The sequence below is a fragment of the Corapipo altera genome, unplaced genomic scaffold, assembly GCF_003945725.1.
Source record: "Corapipo altera isolate COAL_440 unplaced genomic scaffold, ASM394572v1 1b, whole genome shotgun sequence".
Lineage (NCBI taxonomy): Eukaryota > Metazoa > Chordata > Aves > Passeriformes > Pipridae > Corapipo > Corapipo altera.
In genome coordinates, this window is record NW_020884881.1 from 8,391,799 (window position 1) to 8,413,247 (window position 21,449).

Below are 21,449 nucleotides of genomic sequence, written 5' to 3' on the forward strand. Positions count from 1 at the left end.
ATCTCTGACATGCCATAGTGACCCTCCAGATGACAATAAAAGGTTCACAATTGCTTTTTCCCCACTGCTTATGTTTGGTTTGTCATTACATTTTGTGCTTTAAATTTGCAAAATAACCTTTTAAGTAATGACTTTCCTACAATTCTCAGCAGTCTCATAATGTGAGCTGCAAGTTGTACTTTGCCACTTTTTGTGGAGTGATTCAGCACTAAAAAGACCTCTGTCCACTGCCCTTGCTCTGAAAGTGCCATTTATTTTGTTGTCACACTATTTTGTCTTTTTCAAGATGAATCTCAATTTCTGAATTATTCATTTCAAAACATTTAATTGATTTTAGTTTTTGCCACATTTTAAAGAACTTTCAACTTCGCCTTCTATGTTCTGTTATCCAATTACAAAATGTATCAGTATGTTCCTATTGTCCGGTTACAGAAATGCAAACCAAACCTGATAATATATTGTGGACTGTGTAGCTCTTTGACAGAATGTAACACCTGATTGCATAATATTCTACTATGTGAGTAGCATGAACAGCCACTCAAGAGTATCAAAATGTCCCCAAATACAGACGTTTTCTGGGACAGACTCTTTCCACTTCTTTGGGATTCATCATTCACACTGAGCACACACTGCACAAGCAGCCCAAGTATGTGAAGAGGGATTTATATGTGAAAATCTGATACATCCACAACATATAAGTTGGACCTGATGATCCTTAAGGGTCCCTTCCAACTTGAGATACTTATGCAGGACATTTTGTTCATGTCCTGTCTTCTCCAGAGAGTAAATTCCAGTGTCATGGGCTTGCTGAACACACTGCTCCTGCTCTGTATGATGCAAACATTCATATTCCTGAATGAGGTTTTACTCATAGAACTGCAGGAACAATAAAAACCATTTCAGGAAAGGCTCAATGTAGGGATGGCAGGGTCTTGCAGGTACCTATGGAGGATTAGCAAATCCCTCCCAGAGAGAACATAAGCAGAAAATCACTGCAGGCTGGAAGGAATGTCACTTTGACTGTCCCCTGCTTTCTACTCTTTCCAGCTTGCTGTTTGCCACAGTGGAAACATGATCCTAGGCCAGGTGGATCTTTCATTCTACCTAGCATGCCCACAGATTTAATCTTTGCTCTCAAGATTGGTTATGCACAGAGTCTTCTGCCTCCCTTAGCGTGGAATGTAGTTGCTTTCCAGCTCCTTATAAAACGACAAACTTCCTTGCTTCTGTGCTTGTATTCTCCTGTTTAAAACCAGACAATGTCTCTTCCTCCAGCTCCAAATGAAAGAAAATGCCCAAGATACTTGAGCTGAGTATCACTGGTCAGGACATGTCTACTCAATCGAACGCAGTAATGGACATGGGCAACTGATGAATCCAAATAGCCAAGGTATTTAGTTCAACAAAAAAATTATAGGGACTTTTGGACAAATACTGCAGTATCTGCTCTGTTCACATGTCAGGATATTGATGCCTTCAGCCGCCTACAAAACTAGGAAACTTAGGGTTTTTTGGTAAATAGCTTACTTCATTTTTATACACAAGCTCATTTCAGTTGGGTATTAGAACCGTGTTTAAAACTGCCTGATGCTTGTGTCTGACATCTTGTGCTGCTTGCACATTTCACCCTGCCTCAGGCACAAAATCAAGCCCCTCTTTACACTTCTGATGATTCCTGTGTTGTTTCCAAAAGTGAAGCACTAGATTTAGATTAAATATAACTGGACAAGAATATAGGGGATGCTTTAAGAAGTTAAAATGTGTGCTAACTGCCTGATATCACTTCCAGCTGCCATATCTGGGACACAGGAAATACAGTATTTAACAAAGAATGAGAAAAACCCACTTGGACTTCAAGAGCACGTTCCTGCTATTATAGGAGACCAAATGACAGTAAGGTCTACCAGCACTCTGTTAGGTGTATATCCACACGCGATACCACACATGTATCCACTCAGTGATGCCCATAAGGAAAAGCTCTAATTTATAATCACAGTACTCGTATGCTGGCTGCAGTTCTGTAATTTACCACATAGATATTCCAACAGATCTAAATCACAGTTACATTTAAGTATGATTAAGCTTTTCTCATCTTTAAATCAGGCTCCTGCTCCATCTAGTCCACTGAGACTATTTCTTGGTGTCCTCCCTAAAGTTCCAGACCAGTACTGAATCCTTACCCTTCCTGATACACCAGCCACACAAAAACACATTAGCTTTCTTCCAATGTTCCTTAAACCTTCTTCACAAAGGCTCACATGCCTCAGCTATGCCACATAATTTACATAACCTCAGAGCAACTGTTTTTGGCCTCTTGGTGTTTGCTACTTCTGCTTTAGATCTGGTGAGGACCCCGAAGGCTCAACTATTCTTCCCACCTATCACAGTCCTATAAAGGAAATCACTCTTTACAAACCTTGCCTAATCCTTAGATCCTCATGGCTACACCACTACTGCTGTAACACCTTGGTAGCAAACTGTGTTGGAATACTGATACCTCATGAAAAGTGTCCTGATCTACTTGCTCGCAGGAATCAGTTGGTTTTTGTCTTTGGTGATATTTTTTTCTGAATTTATTTAGCCCCTAGCATAAGAGCTTCCTGATTTATTCCTGGAACAGAGCAGTACAGACAATAAGGAACAAATACATCTGACTTATATGTACCTTTATTTTGGATGTAATGGCAGACTCTGTAGCATATTTTGTTTTAAAAACTACTCTTCTAAAGAGACCCTACACATAGATACTATACTACCAGCTTCCAGGTAGGTCAAACAGAAGCCTTCTTCAAACTTGATTAAAATCACCCTTGTGTGACTAAAACCTGCAGACCATGTAAGGTGTAACACCATCACTTTGGAAAACTAGAAAAAAATTCCCTAAGCATTGTTTCAGTTTTTGTTAAACAGCAAAGTCTTAGAAGTATTGGCAGAGATGTGAAGTGTTAGTAGGTTACTATATGAATAACAATGGCTTATTTCCTCATAAGTGCAGAGTTTGAGTCAAAGTATGTGGAAATGTTAACAACAGTTACAGGGATGGCATTGCACTCATAGATATTATAGCTCAGGTAAGTCACTTTTAAGATCTTTGTGTTTAAATTGAAGAGAGGACTTTTTCCTTACTCCCATTAAAGATGCTTACTACATGGACTGACATACTCCTTTGTAGTGGTTTGAACCTTGTTTTCCCCCAGAGGCTGAAAAAGTGGTAACCCCCAGGGGTGGAGACCCCTGGAAGTTTTGAAGTTCTGCCCAATTAGCGCTCCTGCAGAAATGTAAACATATCACAAGCACCGGAAGAGAAGGGGTTGTAGTTTGGTTGGTAGAAGAAGTTGCCATGTTGTGAGACCACGAGGAAAGGGGCCCGGAGCCCCTCGGGGCCTCTGGCCCCCCCCCCCCCAGCCCCAGCTGGGGGCTACAGAGACAGAGCAGAAGCGGCGGCAGTGTCCAGAGACTCTGGATAAGAGCCAGGACAGATAAGAACTGAACCGGAGGAAGCAGCAGAAGAGAGAGCCCGCAGCAGAACTTCAGAGTTCTGGGGGTAGGAACTGTACCAAACCCCCAAACTCCTTGAGACCTCCTTGAAGGAGGAAGATGATGGACTCTTGCTTGAAAGAGCCTTGGAGTACTACAGCACTTGCAGAGAGGAGCTGAGAAGCTCAAAGGCGTCCTGGGAAGCTGGACCGGGACGGAGAAGGAATGCGGGGGGGGGGGGGGTTGACCCTGGCCCCCCCCCCTCCTGCTGCTAAGCTAGCAGCCTTGAGACAGAGCACGGAGCTCTGCAAAGGGGAATTCCAATCCCCTGAGGAAGGGACTTTCACGAAGATGCCCCTGCATTTCGTGATATACCTGTGGTGACGCGAGTCTGGTCCCTGCTGGCAGCCCACAGGTGAGGCCTTCGCTTGGACCGAAGGAGAGCCGAGGGGCTTGGAGACCCCCTTGTGTGTACTGAACAGAGATCCAGCTACAACAATCCAGTTACTGCTGCATGCATGAGATGAGGAGAACCTGCTGCCTTAGAAGAAGCTGCTGCTCTGAGAGACTGGAAGGGATCTGTCCTTCTTTCCCTCCTGGACTTTTATTTGGAGGGGAGAAGAGATCTGATCCATTGTAAATACTGTATGTCATGGTAGAGATAGTTGTGATCGTATGTATAATGTGTTATAGTATAAGTATTTATTTGTACAGTCATTGTAATATATATTCCCTTTCCCCCATTCTGAGTCTGGTTGTGTTTTGTCTGGAAAAAAACCCATCTCACATTAGGTTGAGATGTGGGAGGGGGGATGGAGCTAGGGAATTGGATTTTGGGGCTATCTCAAACCATGACACTATTCTTTATAATTTAAAATTAAATTACAAGTTTTGATTGATAGGAGCAACATGCCAGCAAAAAGAAAATTATTACCAAGCAATATAACCTTATATTATTTACTTAATATATTCCAAGACTATGCTGAGGTCACTTCCCAGTTCTACAACACAAACTATCAGAATTTTAATTACACTTCATAAGAGCTGGCAAAAGTATTCTCAAACATTTTTATCTCTTCGCATATTCATAATTTTTTTACCTTAATAGCCAAACCACATTACTATATTTATTATTGCAACTTTCAGTTGTCAGAAAGACCAGTAGCTCAAGCACTTTGGTATTAGAAACAGAAAATGAGAATCACATTTTAAAAGATACTGGTTCCACGATACAGTGACATTATGCAGAGTACCAACGCCTAGTTTGCTGATAAATCACACTGTCAACGAGTTATGTCAATAAAATAAAGTACAATAGCTAATACACTTACTATATGTATCCTAAGGCTATTAAATACAATAAAACCAGCTTCAGTTACTAGGTTAGGTGAGTTTTTCAGGACTGATCACAATTATATACTTTTGCTACATTCATAAAGAAAATACATATTTCTGTCCATTAGCTATCTTATAAAATGGCTGTGTTAGAGTACTAAATATTGGTGCCTCCATCTCGGTGGTGTGTATTTGTACAACAAGCTTAGGAACATTAACCACGTGAGGGTGACTAATTCAAAAATGAACAACAGAGTCCTTGTGTGCCCAGCACAGCTGGCACCACCCGTATTATTCTAATCAGACTGAAGACAATCTGTTCAGGAAGGATCCTGAGAAACTTCTTGTGCACAGGTATTATTTCCTTAAGATATGAGTGTTAACCTAAGCTTAACACAGTATTTACCATTTTCATATAGTAACTGAGATGAAAAATTTTGCTTAAGCAGAGCAAGTTCACATTATGCCTTCTACAGCTGACCAAGTGTCAAGAAGTGCAGTGAGAGAGACAGACATATGAATAAAAGGAGACAAAAGGACTAAGAATATAAGGAAGCAGGACAACAGTCATTTTACAGAAATGGCTCAATTTCCCAGTCACACCACTGATTCTTTAAAGACTGGGAAAAGGTAGGAGGGTAACTAACGTCCTAATGTCCCAGTTTCAACCTCCTTCCAGAACCAGGCAAGTTCCCAGTAAAAACAGGAACATGTTCATAGAGTTTTGGTAGTCAGAATAGGAATGGCTAGTTCATCTTTTCATTTCTAAGCTGATAAATTTTGGGATGGCGTTGGTTTGTATTCTTAAATTTACCTCTGAGCTTCTCTGTGGCCTTGATGATATGTAACAGATCATGGCTGCTGAGGAGATTAAGATCAAATAAAGCAGGTGACCACACTGCAAATTATCTACACAAACTTACACAGCTGACTGTGAAAATGAAGTTTGATTTAAGGATGGCACACAGAGAGCATTCACCTTGCCCCTCCTCAGTGAGACACACACCCACTTCCACCTGTGAGGAGGCAAAACAGATTTCAGTGCTCAGAGTGCCCTGCTGAATTTGCATTATTTCCGTGATTCAAATTTTGTTTCACAGATTTATGGATTATTTTTTGTCTGTTTGACTATGATATTGTACATCTCTACACTAAATGAAAATATTTTGTTTGATATTCACAGCATATGTTACTGGTTTGTTTTCTGTAAACATGTACAAGTATCTTGTTACTCTGTTTGCATGGCACAGCTCTTTCAGAACACAGTGTTCAAGCCCTAGGTGCTTTTTTGAATTAGGACAATGACTATGCTCTTTATTTGCTAGTCTGTTCTATCTTCATTGTTATTCTAGCAGCAGGAATTAATCTGTGCAGAGGAATATGGATCTGAAGGAACAACAAGCAAACATACTGTTTGTAGTAGCTCCAAGGGTTTCTTAATGGATACCCCTACTTACTCAAATACAACGGATTTGCAAACATAAAAAGCATTTTTACTCTGAACAGTGTCAGTGAAACTTCTGTCAGCAAAATAACTGAAGTTTTCATAACTTATAAATACATTTTGGCAAAGACAAATTCAAATTATATTTAGGAAACACCTCCACACTCTGAAATGCCCAAGCTGCAAACAGTTTTATACTCTAAGGATAGCTCACCTCAGAGAAGCACTGTGTCACCCTTAGATGAAGACTGTGAGCTGCATTTGTGTAGGCACACATATTCAAAAGCAGTTACAGTGAGATGGCATTACTTGCCCATCCTCTGAAGTCCTGCTGCCTTTTGGTTTTCCCAAACTTTCTGAGACCTCTTGAAGGCTTGCAAGAGACAATGCTAAGCAATCTGAGATACCAACAGTTACAGTGGTGCAAGCTAAAATATAGGTTAAACAGCAAGAGACCACTGCCATTAAGTTACCTCCTTTTACTTTGACTGGATATCCTGTTTGTAACTATCTACAGTAACACTTGCTGCCCTACCTGGAGGCTATCTATACAGTATTGTTCTTGGAGTAGCAAAGAAAATATGGAACACTGGCATTATTCAGAGTAGACTTTTACTTCCAAATCCTCTGGTTTGAGAATCTCTTTGATTCAACTCCATAATTGCCATAGGGAATACGTCCAGGGCCAAAAAGGAGGGAGAGGTGAGCCACATGGCATAAACCCCAGCCTTTAGCTTTCCTTTGGTTTGCTGGCTCCACCTCTTCCTTCCAAGGCCATGCATGTTATGCTGAACTTCTTCTAACCCAAGTGGAACGGTGAAAATACCATCTACTTTCTCATTACTAAAACAATTTTAAAAATTTCATTCAGCTTATTGACAATGTGCACAGAAAGCAGGCATACCTGGTCCTTAAACAGACACTTTTCCAAGTCAAATATAATGTATACTTGTATTTTCCTGCTTGAAGCATGAAAATTTATACAGTATTATATATAGAAGCGTGAAAGTTGTTATTAAGCGTATCATTCACTATTTTTTTTAATCCTTTTAAATACTGGGTGATGTAGCCTAATTCTGTGATTTGTCGGCAACAGCATCCACTTATTAGTTTCAACTCTCCTGGCTTTTGTGTCTTTCTACTAAAGTACACCATAAGATTAAAATAGAAACACTTAAAGCTTTCTCATATGTTGCTCATTATTTCCACCCCCTCATTCAGTTTTATCCTTAAAGAAAGAGAGGTCCTTCTATTTCAAAATACTCTCAAATGAAAATATTTCAATTCTTTTATTGCTCCTTTTCCAGACTCTCTGAATTTGTATCATATCTGCTTTTGCTCATTTCATGTCAGAAACAGAAATCGCAGAAATCACAACAGATTATAAGTATTCAAACAATTCATGAAACAACATGCCTTTACTAGAGCTACCTGCTTTAATTTTTCATGCTTTTGCCCAGAAGTGCATGCCACACAACCTGCAGTGGGTCTAAATTTCTTTCCTGCCTGGTTGTGGTTGACTAGAACATGAAAACTCCATCAAATACTTTTTCATTGTTTTTTAAGTTGGACAAGCCCTATTTCTTCTATGGAGATTTTATACTGTTTCAGGTTATATAATCACCTAGCTTTATTAAATAACAAATTATAAGTTCTGCAAAGGGTGTATCTGCTCTCTCCAGACATCCCTTCCACACGATTAACTGAAGTCCTACGCAAATCCTTCTCACATTCTTCTTTTAAGGAAATATTATTGCAAAAGGAGAGCATTTGGTAGCTCTTCCCCCTTTACATCTTTTAACCAGACTACTCCCCATTTGTAGACATGCCCATCTCAAAAATTGCAAAATACTGCTGTATAGCTCCGAAGTAAAAACCAAGTAAAAATACAGGTTTTTGCATGTAGAAATCCTTCTATCTGGTAGTATCTCATGTTGCAGTTATTAGTATCTATTTATACTCAATGAAGACCTTCCACCCCCTCCCCAGATCCTTAGAATCTTTCATCTAAGACACTGCTCTAGCACAAGAAAAGCCATGAACCAGCCAATATTGCTAGGAAACTAGAAGTGTAGCTCTCCTTTCTTGGCATTTATTTCTATTACAAACACTTGTAAAACAGATTTTGAACATAAGTAAGAATTTCTTCAGCCATTGAACTAGTCTTCTCTGAATAGGGAAACTTCTAGTCTGCCAGCTAAATGAACAAAAGAGCACTCACATATGAATAAAACTCACGAAATACAGAAAATCACACATTCCTAAAACCCCAGAAGTAATGTTACTTGAAACTATGATTGCGTACGGAAGTGAATCTTCTACCTACTATAGAAAAATAGGTCAAAAGCATCACATTTATTTTAATTATTAATTGGTATGTAATTAACTGAAGATTATTTTTTTTTCCACTCAGGAAAACCACAGGCAAGAAACACACATTGTTGAAGAGTTTACAGCTGTTATGCATGACAAATGTACAAGCAGATGAATAACAGCAAGTATTTTTACAAATTCTTTGTGAAATATTCCTGACTTTGTGTACACTATGACTTGCAGCAGGTGTGATATATCAGAGGAGGTAAATGTGGAATTTGCCACTTAACCATCTTATTTAGTCCAAGAAACTCCAAAGGATTATTCAGAGAATTTAATTAGAGTCTAATCTTCTCTACAGAGGGAAGTTAGGATTTAACCTTTAGATATTTAGTTTAGTTCCTTGTACCAGGCTTTGTGAATAACTGTCTATTACTCCACTAATTTGTAAAACTCAATTAAATGGAAACAATCTTCAAGAAGATTGGATGAATGATCATGAAATCTCACCTGTATTTTGTGCAGGTAGAGTTTTGATGTGAAGGATCTGGTGGATTAAGTGTGATTCTTGGCGAGACCTGAGCTGATAGCAAAAATCCCGAAGCTAGGATAATGAGTGCTACAGCAGTACCTAAAAATACAGATAAAGAACAATGTGATACTTTTCTCTAGAGCACATGATATAATTCTCTATTGAACTGAACTCTGCTTGGAAAAGCAAGGCACTCCATCACTATGCACACAGCATTCGCTAAGGAGCTGTGATGAGAACCTAAGAAAATACCCTTTGCTACATCCACATCTTGAATTAGGTTAAATGTTAAAGTTGAGTGCATTGGGTTTAATGCCCAGATATTAAATTAATAGGTTGACACTTCTGTAATATGTAGAATTGACAACTGCATGAATGAACAGATAATATTATTTTTGGTGTTTAAAACATTCCTGTACAGGTAAAATTTAACAGTGACTTTGAAATCACCACACTTCTTCCCACTCCTACACCCAGACTTGCAGACTTTTCTGTAAAAAAGAAAATAGCATCAGCTTTTTTGTTGACTCTACTTCCCTTTGTGAAACGAGAGATATTTGACATTTAATAAAAACACCATCAAAAAGTCTAACATCAATTTCTGATCTTGTTTCAAAGAGCACACATAACATCTGCTAGGAAAAACTCTCTTTCCATCTGTTTGCTCCTGTCTCCCCCAACAAATTCCTTGTGCAAGAGCTGGGCAAAATGAGAAGAGGAAGATGATAAAAGAGGTTTGTATTTTGTGCAACAGGCCTTTACTACAACACAACTCACAGTTTTCCTACCTTATTTGTCACACACACGCAATATACTGCATCATTTTAATGAAAACTGACATACCTCACTACTCATGATACTACTGCAAGTGCTTCAAACTCAGACCTAATAAAACCTTTACATCCTGCTACTCAACGACGCATTGAGATCTACATTGTACAAAATACCCTGTATACCAATTTGAATACTCACTATTTATGTGGCATGTTTTATTTGAGAGGTCATATACAACATGTATGGCCTGACCTAGTAATAGCAGTAGAAAATGAGTAATAACATTACTTGTGAGTTAGTGACCGATTACACAATAATGTTATCCTTACTGCATAAAACCAGACTCACGGACCACGGAAACACATCCCAGTAGGAAGGTAGCACACATTTACAAGTGTGCAGTGATATAGCTTAATGACTAAGGGCAAATGAAAGACATTGTATTAAATTCCAAATACTTCTCATCATCTCTTTGCTCTGTATGTTAAAAGCATGTAAGTAATTTTCTCAGTAACGTATCCGTGTGAACCTTTAGAAATGCCATTACACTAAAACCCTCAACATGTCAGTCTGGTAATCTTTGAGAAATTATGCATTATCTGGTCTTTATTTTGAAGTTTAAACTACTTTTGCTGGGCAGAGAACAGAAGGGACATATTGGCAGTTTTGGGGGTGGGTTTGAATGTTTTTTTAAAGAGAAAAGCAAGATTTTCCCAGCTGGCAAACTCACCAAGTATGTGGAAACCTTTTCCTGAGACATAAATAATATCTTAAGTACAAAGACATGTGCAATATAACTACCCATGAATGTGCCTGTGCAGCAGTTATGGCTAACAGGAAAGAATGTGCATGAAGTGCAGAAGGCTGAATGACACATTTACCTGAACCAAGGCAACTAAGACATTAAACTCAATCACAAACTGTGTGTGGAGAAAGCACCTACTCACCGTAAGATATTTCAATTTATTCCATATTTGGCTTTGTACTGCTATGGCTGGTAGGTATGCTAATAATACCAGTATTCTGGGCAGGTTGGATATTACACTAGATTTACTGTACTTTCAAAATGCCATAAACCAGACAGAAAATATCTTTAGACAGGGCTTATAATCCTACTCATATTCATTTTAAATATGCCTTGTCTGTCTTTCAAGTTAACCAAATACACTAACATTCACTTCCAGAACCTCTGTAAATGTCTTATCTCTTTGGAAAAGTATGCAACATGTAAACCTTGGCAAATGAAGTTTAATATGTTTTCATTCTGTGGGAAGTTGTGCTATGATGAACAAAACCAAACAATTACAGCACATCATTATCTGAGATAGGAAAAAAACCCAGAAATATCCTGAAGATATTTTAGATCCTCTCTGTTTTAAAAAGACACAAATTGTCCAATGCCCAAATACCACCCTGCTTTCAAATTGACAAATTCTGAAGGGGAAAAAGAAAAACCACAAATAAAATGGATAACACACTTGTCAAAATTCCTGCATGTTTCCCAATTAACAGCTTTGAAGAAAGAAGCTAACTGAAGAAAAAGAAGAAAGATAAAGAAATGATAAGTTATAAAATGAATGTGAAACTAAGATGAATCAGTAACTGTAGTAAAGAGAAAGAAAAAGGTCGTAATTTTTTTTTAGTAGCAGTTTACTATAATTTTCTTAACACTATATGAAAGGCTCAATGTTTCAAAAGTTTTTAATATTTTGAAAATTATAAAGATACATTAAACAAAATGTAAAATAGCTCTTTCTCAAAGTTTTCAGAAAGCAGGAAAAGCACATGAGTTTACAAAATGAAATTACAGTATATTGGCTTTTAATCAAAACATTAATGTTACTATCTCTCTTCTGGTTATTCTTGCAGGTTTTCCTCTAATAAACATCTAATAAATTAGCCTTTATCAATAAAACAAAACCCCACAGCTGTGCAGCAGTAGGCAAAAATAGTAGTTTTGTTTTCATTTTGTGCAATGGGAGACTGGGGCCTACCCAGCTTCCCCAAAGACCAGACAAGTTGCCAGTAATAACTCAGTGTGAAAGTTAATGTCCTTGGAAATGCAAAGCAGAGCAGTAAAAAATAAGTTTACCTCTTGAGAAAACTCAACATGGAAAACAAATCCATCAGCAGATTTAGTAATTATCATTCTATTACACAGCACTCTTGTTAAGAAAAACACATCATATCCACCACTACCTAAATCAAAGTGTCAACTGTTGAATAAAAAAATTCTAAATGGTACAGAGAGATGACATATGTTTTCATTATTGTCATTATTTGTACTTTCCTTAAGGAGAGGCCGCATGATAAAAACCACAGGAAGCAATGCAGCACGGCTCAAGTGATGCTGCAGACTGAGAGCCAGCAACTGACCACAAAAGAAAGACCATTTTTACAAAACAATTACTTTGTGTCAACACATCATTAGCAAATGATCTTTTAATGCATTGTTAATTCTATGTCTTATTTCTATATCCTACTCTGTTCCATGACTAATATGCTTTGTAAGAGACATTTATATCTACATTTCAAATGTACAGCCTTTGAATATGTTAAACAGAGACAAAAAGCAAAGAGCTCTGATCATATGAAAAGTCTATGTGGGAATAACAGCTTTACAGCTGAGTCCAGAAAAACTTCTGAGGGGCTAGCTTGACATTTGAGATTATTAGGGCCGAATCAACAAATAAATAAATACTCTGTTCTAACAGAGTACAAAGGAGAGGCGGCACCCAAGCACCAGAAGTGTCAGTGCAAGGCCTGGAGAAATCTGCTTCACAGAAAGACAAGAAAACAGACTGGCTGGAGGAATCAAAGAACTTATAGGGGAGAGGTATTTTAATAGATCTGCATGCAGACTGTGATAAAAGTATCAATTTGAGATTTTTGTTGATATCTTTTAAGACATGAGTAATGTGCTTTTACAATCCCCTGTCATGACCTCATTTCTGAACTTGGATTGTGAAAAAAATTTCAGGTTTCTTGACTCCAAATCAAAATTATAACCAAGCAAATACACATTTATTGCAACTTGGAACACCAAACTGCATCCAAACTGCATGTTTTAATTTAAAGATTTGAGTAATTGTGTACCAAACATGTATGTGTACCCAGACATGTCACTGGGTTGTCACTGTTCTGCCTACATAAACACATTCAAATACTCGAGTGTACATTAACTCAACTGGGAGCTGGGAACTGCACATGGCCAGTGACATGGCAGCTGGTCCCACTCTCTGCTGTGTTGCACTAACTAGAAGTTTGGATCTTTGACAGCAACAACAGAACAAAATATGGAGACACTAAACCTTCCCAGCCAAACACTTCTGAACATTATTTCAAGAGGAGCAGGAACTGTTTCTCTTTTCGAAATCATGTTCTTGGAAATGTCTGAACCTTCCAGACATTCAGTCAGAGGCAGGCATCAGTCACAGATCACTTCAGCCAGAATGAACCCATGATGCAGGAATAAACAGGGAATTAGCAGGTTAATGGCAGGACACAACACAGGGTGGGTGCTCGCGCTGCATTTTCCTGCTTCCAAGAGAAGACTGTTGTGACGAGTTACGGTGTTTGAATATTTGGATAAAATGTACAAATCCAGAATTCTGCCCTTTAGTATCTCATACAGGAGATGAATTAAAATAACAGTAATGTATGTAAGGTATTTACTGCATTGTATCTGAGGTAACTACGCAAAAACTCTTTTGTTTTTTAAGAAGTGCTGCAATGGTTATGCAATACGCTTTCCCTGGTACTTCTTCATCAGATGGTTCTGAATTCCAGTTTATCAGCCAGGAATTACATAGGAGATTTAAAAAATAACCAGCTGTGAAGTTCCAAGCATTTGATTCCTTAAACTGGAAAAAAAAGCTAAAGCTAAATAAAAACATTGTTAAATATGGTTTAAAGGAGAAACTCACCTGAAAAAATAACATGCTGTCATTTTTAAATTAGCCTTTAGCTGTAGTACTATACTACTAGTCTTGAAAAGCTGTATGATTTCAGGGAGAAGATGGCAACAACACTGTAATTTTAAAGAGGACTACTTTGAAAAAAATTGCACTTGAAATTTTATTTTCCTTTCATTAATAATTATGAGGAAGATACTAAACACTAATGAAACACTCACCTGTTAAGCTACCAAGTGTAAGTTTCCGGCGACCCATTCTTTCAACAAGCCAGACTCCCACAAGAGTAAAAATGAAGTTTATAAATGCTGTCAGTGCAGCCAGCCAGATTGCAAGCCTGTCATCTTCCACTCCTGACATCTGCAGAATGGTAGCACTGTAGTACCTATGAGGGGAGGGAGAGACAAATACGAACACCATTTATTTCAATTTGGCTCATGTTATAGTTTCTGATTTTAAATTGAAAAAGATCATAACAAATATCAAGTGTGACCTCCTGCATAATGCAGCTGCAGACTGACATCCAATTATCCTGGGAAATCAGGCATAACCAAGGCATAACTCACATCTGACTGAAGTTTTGACCGGTGGACATCAACAGATGAACTGCCATTCTCTTGGTTGTTTGTATTTTCAATGGTCAGTCATACTCTGCTAGAAATGGGGTTTGCATTTTTAATTTAAATTAATCTGGCTTTCAAATTCATCCACTTCTTTGTGCTCTATTTTTATGCCAATACATAGGATTTTAGCACTCAGTGTACTGTCTAGGGAAAGAGAGCTCAAAATCAAATAGATTTTCACTCCCATTAAAGGTCATATGGAATTAATCTATGGCATCCAACATGTTGCAAGTGACACTTGCAACCTCCTGATCTTAGGTTTTGTAGTTTTATTTCAGTGCTACTGAAGCTCACGAAACCCTCTCTGTGGTATTACTTTTGTCTAACCAGAATGTGATTGCTCTGAAGTTCCTCAGCACCACGTTGCAGGGATGTGAATCTGCATCCAACAGGAGAATTTGACAGAATGTTCTACTTCTCTCTAAAAGGAATCAATCCTTCCACATAAACAATAACTCATAAAAAATTCAACTGAAGAAAATGAAAAGGGAGAAGAAATGAAACCTTCTACCATTTTTCACGGAGATCAAATGAACACAGATACTATGCCCATGTTCTCAGGGAGAGCTAAATAAACCCTCAAGAAAACACATGAGTACTTTTGTTCATGCTGTAGAAGCACATTTCATTTTGTTCTATTAATTTATGCTGACTGAAATACTGAATATTCAAGCCCTCAAACACCTCACAGCCGACAGGCTATCACACAGTAATAACCATCAAAAATGTCAAAGCTCACTTTTTTTCCTTTTGGGTCAAATTGCAGCTTGCTTTAATGTCCCCTTGTTGACTTAATACCCAGATGTGCCAGCCTCAGAAATTGTAGTGGTTCTCATTTTTCTATTGTAAACATAATCCGCTTTTTATTTCAAATCAATAATCCTTGATGTACAATATGCTCAGATGGCATTTAAGACACTACCAGCCATAAGTGACAGTGGATGTTATGTTATGGTTGGATGTTATCCTCTTGCCTGTTGGCTAAGACAAGGCATTTAGAGCCTCCCAGTTCCGTTCCTCAGCTCCTCTTCCCTAGTACAACTATTTGAGGCCATGCCTATGCAACCAACTTGTGGTGCAGCAGGAGAGGACCTCCACAGTGAAACTGTTCAGATGGAGGACCCCGTGTCTGTGTCCACGCAGGTTTGACTGCAACACCTCATCCAGGCTCATCTCAGACGCACACTCTGAGATCCCAGCAAGGGATCTTGCAGTATTCCTGAAGAGAGGAAGATTCATGAAGGACAGACATCAAACTGCCAACATTAATGTGTCCTCACTTCTTAAGGTGCTCTAAATCAAACTGCTAACTGCCTGTCAAAACTTACATCATGCTGCACCATTTTAGCAACCAAAATGATTCCGTCTCTGATCTCCCAATACACCTTCCTTTTTCTTCTTAAGGGTAGGAAAATAACAAATGTCAAGTCCTGGCCTGCTGACACATACTATGAAACTCCCATTTACTTCCACCAGACAAGGCTTCGGGAAGCCATGTTTAACTCCACACATCCAAATCTTCTGAAAATCCAGTTCTACAGGGAAGTCAGAAATTGCCAGTTGTCAGCAGCAATGTATAATGTACTATCTATACAGTCAAAAAAAGCAAAGAATAAAGAATCACATAAAAGCATGTCTACTGCCTAATCCATACAACAATTGTCTGTTGTCTGCCAACAACATTCCTTCTGGTTGCTTATTGCACTCACAGGTTATATATCCTCAACTGGAAGCTTATTGTTTATCCATAAATAAACAATGTGTTCTAGTTTCTATGGAAAACAAAGCAGAGAAATTCTGCAAATCCAAATGCCAAGCTACCAAAGCCTGAGTACTGGGCAATGATGTTCATGGCATAGCAACCTAACTTCAAAAATTTAAAAGGGTACTTGCATAGATTATGATAACTACTAAATCAATTTGCTTATGTTTACTTATTGTATAATTCCCATCTTTTATACCAACCTGTGTAGCCCTACCTGTATATTTAAATAACAAGACATCAGTCTTTTTAAGTTCCTCCTGACAAGGTAAAAAACCTATGTGGTAGAAAAAAGTTAGGTTGTGATAAACAATCACAGTGAATACTGCAGGTCCTGCAGGGAACTGCAATTTCAGTGACAAAGTTTTGCAGTCCTAGCTTATTTTCTAAAACATAACAGAAATTACAAAAGCACCTGTGTAACCTCGGAATTTTTAAGCAAGTACTGTATCTTAGAAAGCAAATAAATACAGGCAACTATAAAGGCACGCAAAGTAAGTGTGTTGGTGTATTGGGTCTGGCTGAGCTGGAGTTCTTTTCCCCACAGTAGCCCTCACAGTGCTGTGCTTTGCATTGGTAGCCAGAAGGGTGTTGGTAACACACCGGTGTTTTGGCTACTGCTGAGCAGGGCAGCACAGCATCAGTGCTATAACGTTCCTTCCTCAATCAGGGGCAAGATACTGGGAGGGGACACAAGTAGGCCAAAGCTGACCCAAACTGACCAAAGGGATGTTCCATGCCATGTGATGTCAGCTCAGATATAAAAGCTGAGGCATGGAGCAGGAAGGTGAGCATTCATTGTCTCCAGTGGCTGCCTGCTGAGGAACCACTACACATGCTGAAGCCCTGCTTCTCAGGAGTGGTCGACCATCACTGCTCATGGGAAGTAGAAAATAAACCCTGCTATCTTTTGTTTCACTTTTACGCGCACAAGCCTCCGCTTTGCTCCTGCTTTAATAAACTGCCTTATCCCAATCCATGAGTTGTTTTCCATCTTACTCTCTCCCCTGTCTGGCTGGGAAGGGGAGTGATAGAGCGATAGAGTGGCTGGGTGGGCACCTAGTGTCCAGCCAAGGTCAACCCACCACAGTTGGGTATATACAGAAAATCTTTAATACTGTTTGTTTCTGAGGATGTAAAAATTATGAAGTTGTTCTATCAAGAGTTGGTATACATTAAAAAAAAAACCTGGAGACATTTCCACAAATTTAAGAATCCTCATACTAATCCTTTGATTATATTCAGAAAATGCACAGTTAATGAAGGAAATAAAGCACTTGAAAACACTTTTCCCCCTCTTCTCTTTTAGAATGAGGTGTTGGGGTTTTTTTGCAACAATATCCAGTGTTTAAAGAATAGGATAATTTCCCCCCCTCAAGCAGGTGTTATAGACAATTCTGGATGCATCAGGTTCCCAGGTTACCTTCTTCAGCAACAGAGAAGCAGCCCATCATGCCAGGCTTTGTAGCTCTCAGTCGAAAAAAAAAAAAAAAGCCTGTCAGTAAGGTGCTATCAGAGTTCCGAGTGCCCATTTTTCACAAGGGGCTGCTTCAGCCCATCTGTCATACCAAGTCCACTCCACCAAAGTTTCTGTCTAAGGATGTCAGCCTTTTTGAACAGACTTTGTAATTCTTGTGAAATTAATGAATAAGTCTAAGGCTGCCTTTACAGAGAACTGAAAATTAATTTGTGTAATAGTACTGTTGTTATTAAATGTTTTTAATCTGCAGATGTACACACCGTAGTCTTTAGTTTGCAGCTTGAACTCAATAATCGTACTGTGTCTGGCATTTCTGAAAACTCAGAGGCACTAAAGAAACAAGAAACACAAGCCAGGGAACTCCCACTGGTATTACCACTGCTGGAAAGAGGCCAGGCACATTGAGTAACTGCAGTTTACTGAAAGATGGACTATACAAGCTTGAGAACACCTAGAGCAAAGCAGGCTTGCAGACAGAGCAAGCTTGCTTCTGCCTGTCCCACACATCCACATTAATGTTAAGAAAGAGATTTAATCAAGAAAGTTTAAATTGACACTTTCATCACTAAGGTCCTGCAGAATTACCACGTTTTCACTGATGCATTAAACCCTGGCAACTCATCTGTGCAGATAAACCCACAGAAACAGCAGGAGAAAGCAAGAGCAGCATATGGGAAATTAGATGCCAAAGTACTGGAAATGAAAACAAAATAGGAAGAAGTTGATATATCTGGAAGGAGCCAAAGCCAGCAGATGCTCCAGGTTTGGAGGTTCTCTGACAGGAGGGATACCATGGCCCTGCTAAGCACTGCATGAAGCCCAGGGAAGGGAAACAGGCACAGTGGAAGGTACAGTAGAAGTAGCAAAGTAAAAATATACCTTGGTTAGACTTGTTTGAAATAAAGACTGTGGAGCAATGTAGCGACATCGGATCATATAATCAGTGTTGGATCATGTGGTTCAACTTCCCAGCTTCAAGTTCTACACACAACAGTCAGAAGGAAGAGTTATGCTCTGCAGTTTCCACTGCGGAGGTTGCATTCAGAGCAACCATGGATGTCAGTCTGGAGACCTGGACATTTATTGAAACTCTGCTGTTTCCCTGCCTACATCTCTAATCATGTCTGCCTAATCTCTTACTTTGTTTTTTAATCCCGCTTTTTAAGTAGCTAGATTGGCCCAGATGACCTTTAGAGATCCCTTCCAACCTTAACCAGTCTGTGATTCCATGAAACACAAATTTGATCACCACCTTTCTGAACTGCCATAATACAAAATAGTAATATTAACTGTAGCACTGATATTATGAAATACCTAAGCATAGACCTACTTTTCAAAGGGAATTGCTTTTGCTGGAAAAAACTTTGTGGATGCTGAATCTCCATTACCTATGGATAACGAAAATGGAAAGTCACAGCAAGGATAAGAACAAACCTCACCTTTGACATTAGAGAAGTTAATCACAAAAGCTGTAAAAATCCATTTCATCACTATGATTTAGCATCAGTCCCAGGACTATCATATTAGTCAGTTAGAGCCTTTAGATTCCTTAGAAAAATTAAAATCTTAAAACACCACCTGTTAACTTGAAAAAGAGAGAATCAAACTATCTCAGCCACCCTCTGAAAGCCCATATAGTGACAGATGGGGCAAACCTGTCCAGCCAAACTAGTTCTGTCAGGTCTTGTGCCATCCTCACAGTCTCTGCTCTGATCCAACTTGATTGTAACTTTTTAGCTGTTTATTCACTAACTTTTTAAAATTATGTAGCCTCTTGTTTAAAATTGTATGACCTGATTCTGTCCCCTTTAGCACAGATACCACCTTCCTTTAATTCATATTTTGAAAACTTATCTCATGACCTACACTTGTGCCATACTGCAGACTGGCAGCACATAAACCAACTTTATTACCTTGTCTCAAGGTTCTCCTCTGCACAGAACTGTTTCAGTGTCAGTCCCTCTGGCAGGACACTCTGTTGTTCTCTAAAATTGTAATAGCTATTATGTTTCACAAATATTAGTAAGCCTGATTCCACCTTCTGCATTTAAAAATCACAGAGAATGTGACCAATGATATTTACACACACACACAAAAAGTATATTTAAATAAATAACTCCATGCTACATTATCTACACATATAAGGGACTATTGAACAACCTCAGCCACTTTCTGAAAGCCCATATAGTGACAGACATAAACACACACAAACTTTGTGGCAAATATCATTCTGTTAAACACAATTCATCTCGTTTTACTCCACCTGATGAATTGCTTCAGCAGGGCAGCAGAGGACACTTTGTCATATTTACTGTTATGTTCCAAAAGATTTTAACAATAATTTTAATGAATTATAAGATGCTGCTGTTTGTGCACATCAGCTGCACCTCTCACAGCAGAGACTAGATGTGCCTGTTTGACAACGTACAAACAAAAATTCTTTTGTCCTCTATCCATTGGATGTCAATAAGACTCTTCCTGCTCATTAGTTCCTAAAGCAACTCAACTTCAGATATAAGACAGGTCTGTTTGGGTACACATACCTTTACTTCCAGGTTAAGAAGGCAAAATATCTAAGGAGTAGATCCTGAAATCTTACTGAAGCCTGCCAATTCACAGCAGACTCTGATGTTTTATAGGACTCCAATTTAAGATAAACAGTTGAATATTCTTCTACTTTTAAAGTCCTGAGGAGCTCTCCAAGGAAAACACTGCTGTATCATCTCAAAGTCTATAATGGATTTCTCAAAATCAGTGCCTGGGAGGCAACCTGAGGGACTGCCACTCTACACTTACCTACTGTAATTATGCCTCTAAATTCCCCATTTAGCAGTAATGATGGATTGTGTTATAAATGCTTTCAGCACAGAGTGAAACGACTTTATGAATGACACATATCACAACTAGTATATTGTGATAATAAAAACACTCAGCATGTAATACTCTTTGACAGATATATATATATATATATATATACAATGGATTCTCTGATTCAGCATGTTAACCATGTGCAAGGTACATGAAAAGGATTTAAGAATTACCACATAATTATGTTAAGATTTTTTTTTAGTTTCCAAACTCTATAGTTGTTAAGCAAAGTAAGAGCACCACCTTGTCAGAGATTAAAAATACCTTAAAAGGATTCAGATCACCAAGATACAGAAAGGAATTCGCTTCCCTAAGTTAATGGCTTACTGTCACACACCTTTTGGGTCATTTGAAAATGCTGTTGCAGTGACTGCTATGAGACTAGAGAAAAACTCCTTCTTTTCTTTACTTATTTGGTCTGCACTGGATACACCTTTGCCAACAGCCAGAGTGCTTTTCATGTTCAGTCATTTCAGCTGTTTATGTGGGTCCTTCAGAGGTCTGACCCGAAACTGTTGGGGAGGGAAATTGTTTTCTTGTTCATAATAGAAAAATGGTAAAATACAAAGAAGTGTTAGATCCAATAATTAGAAGAAAAGAAAAATCAGGCAGAAAAATAATACCAAACTTCTATATGTCTGCAACAAAGTGTTCTGTAAATTTGCAGACAGAACCCTGTAATTAAATCCATTGAAGACACAGGTTGAATTTACTGGAGAGTTAAACTGAAGACTGTAAGGCAGAGCTGGAAATTTAATGAAAGCACTGGAAGGAACAAAGTCTTTATGATCCTCTTCCCAAACAGAGATGCAGTTTCCAGAACAGAACAAACAGGTTGGAGTCTGTAAGACCTGTATGTAAGGCTGCAAAAAAACCCCAAGTAATGCCAACTTTTTCACCTTGTCTTCAGTGCCTCTGCTCAATATA

The 21,449-nt window shown here is 38.6% G+C and overlaps 1 protein-coding gene across 1 annotated transcript in view; it reads right to left on the reverse strand.

The window, feature by feature from the left end:
• Positions 1-21,449, reverse strand: part of SLC2A13 (solute carrier family 2 member 13) — a 147,522-nt gene that overhangs the window by 29,526 nt on the left and 96,547 nt on the right. The window contains exons 5-6 of the mRNA XM_027640018.1: positions 14,011-14,174; positions 9,080-9,200 (exon numbers count right to left, since the gene is read on the reverse strand). Coding sequence (XP_027495819.1) covers positions 9,080-9,200; positions 14,011-14,174 — 285 coding nt within the window. The remainder of the gene's footprint in view (positions 1-9,079; positions 9,201-14,010; positions 14,175-21,449) is intronic.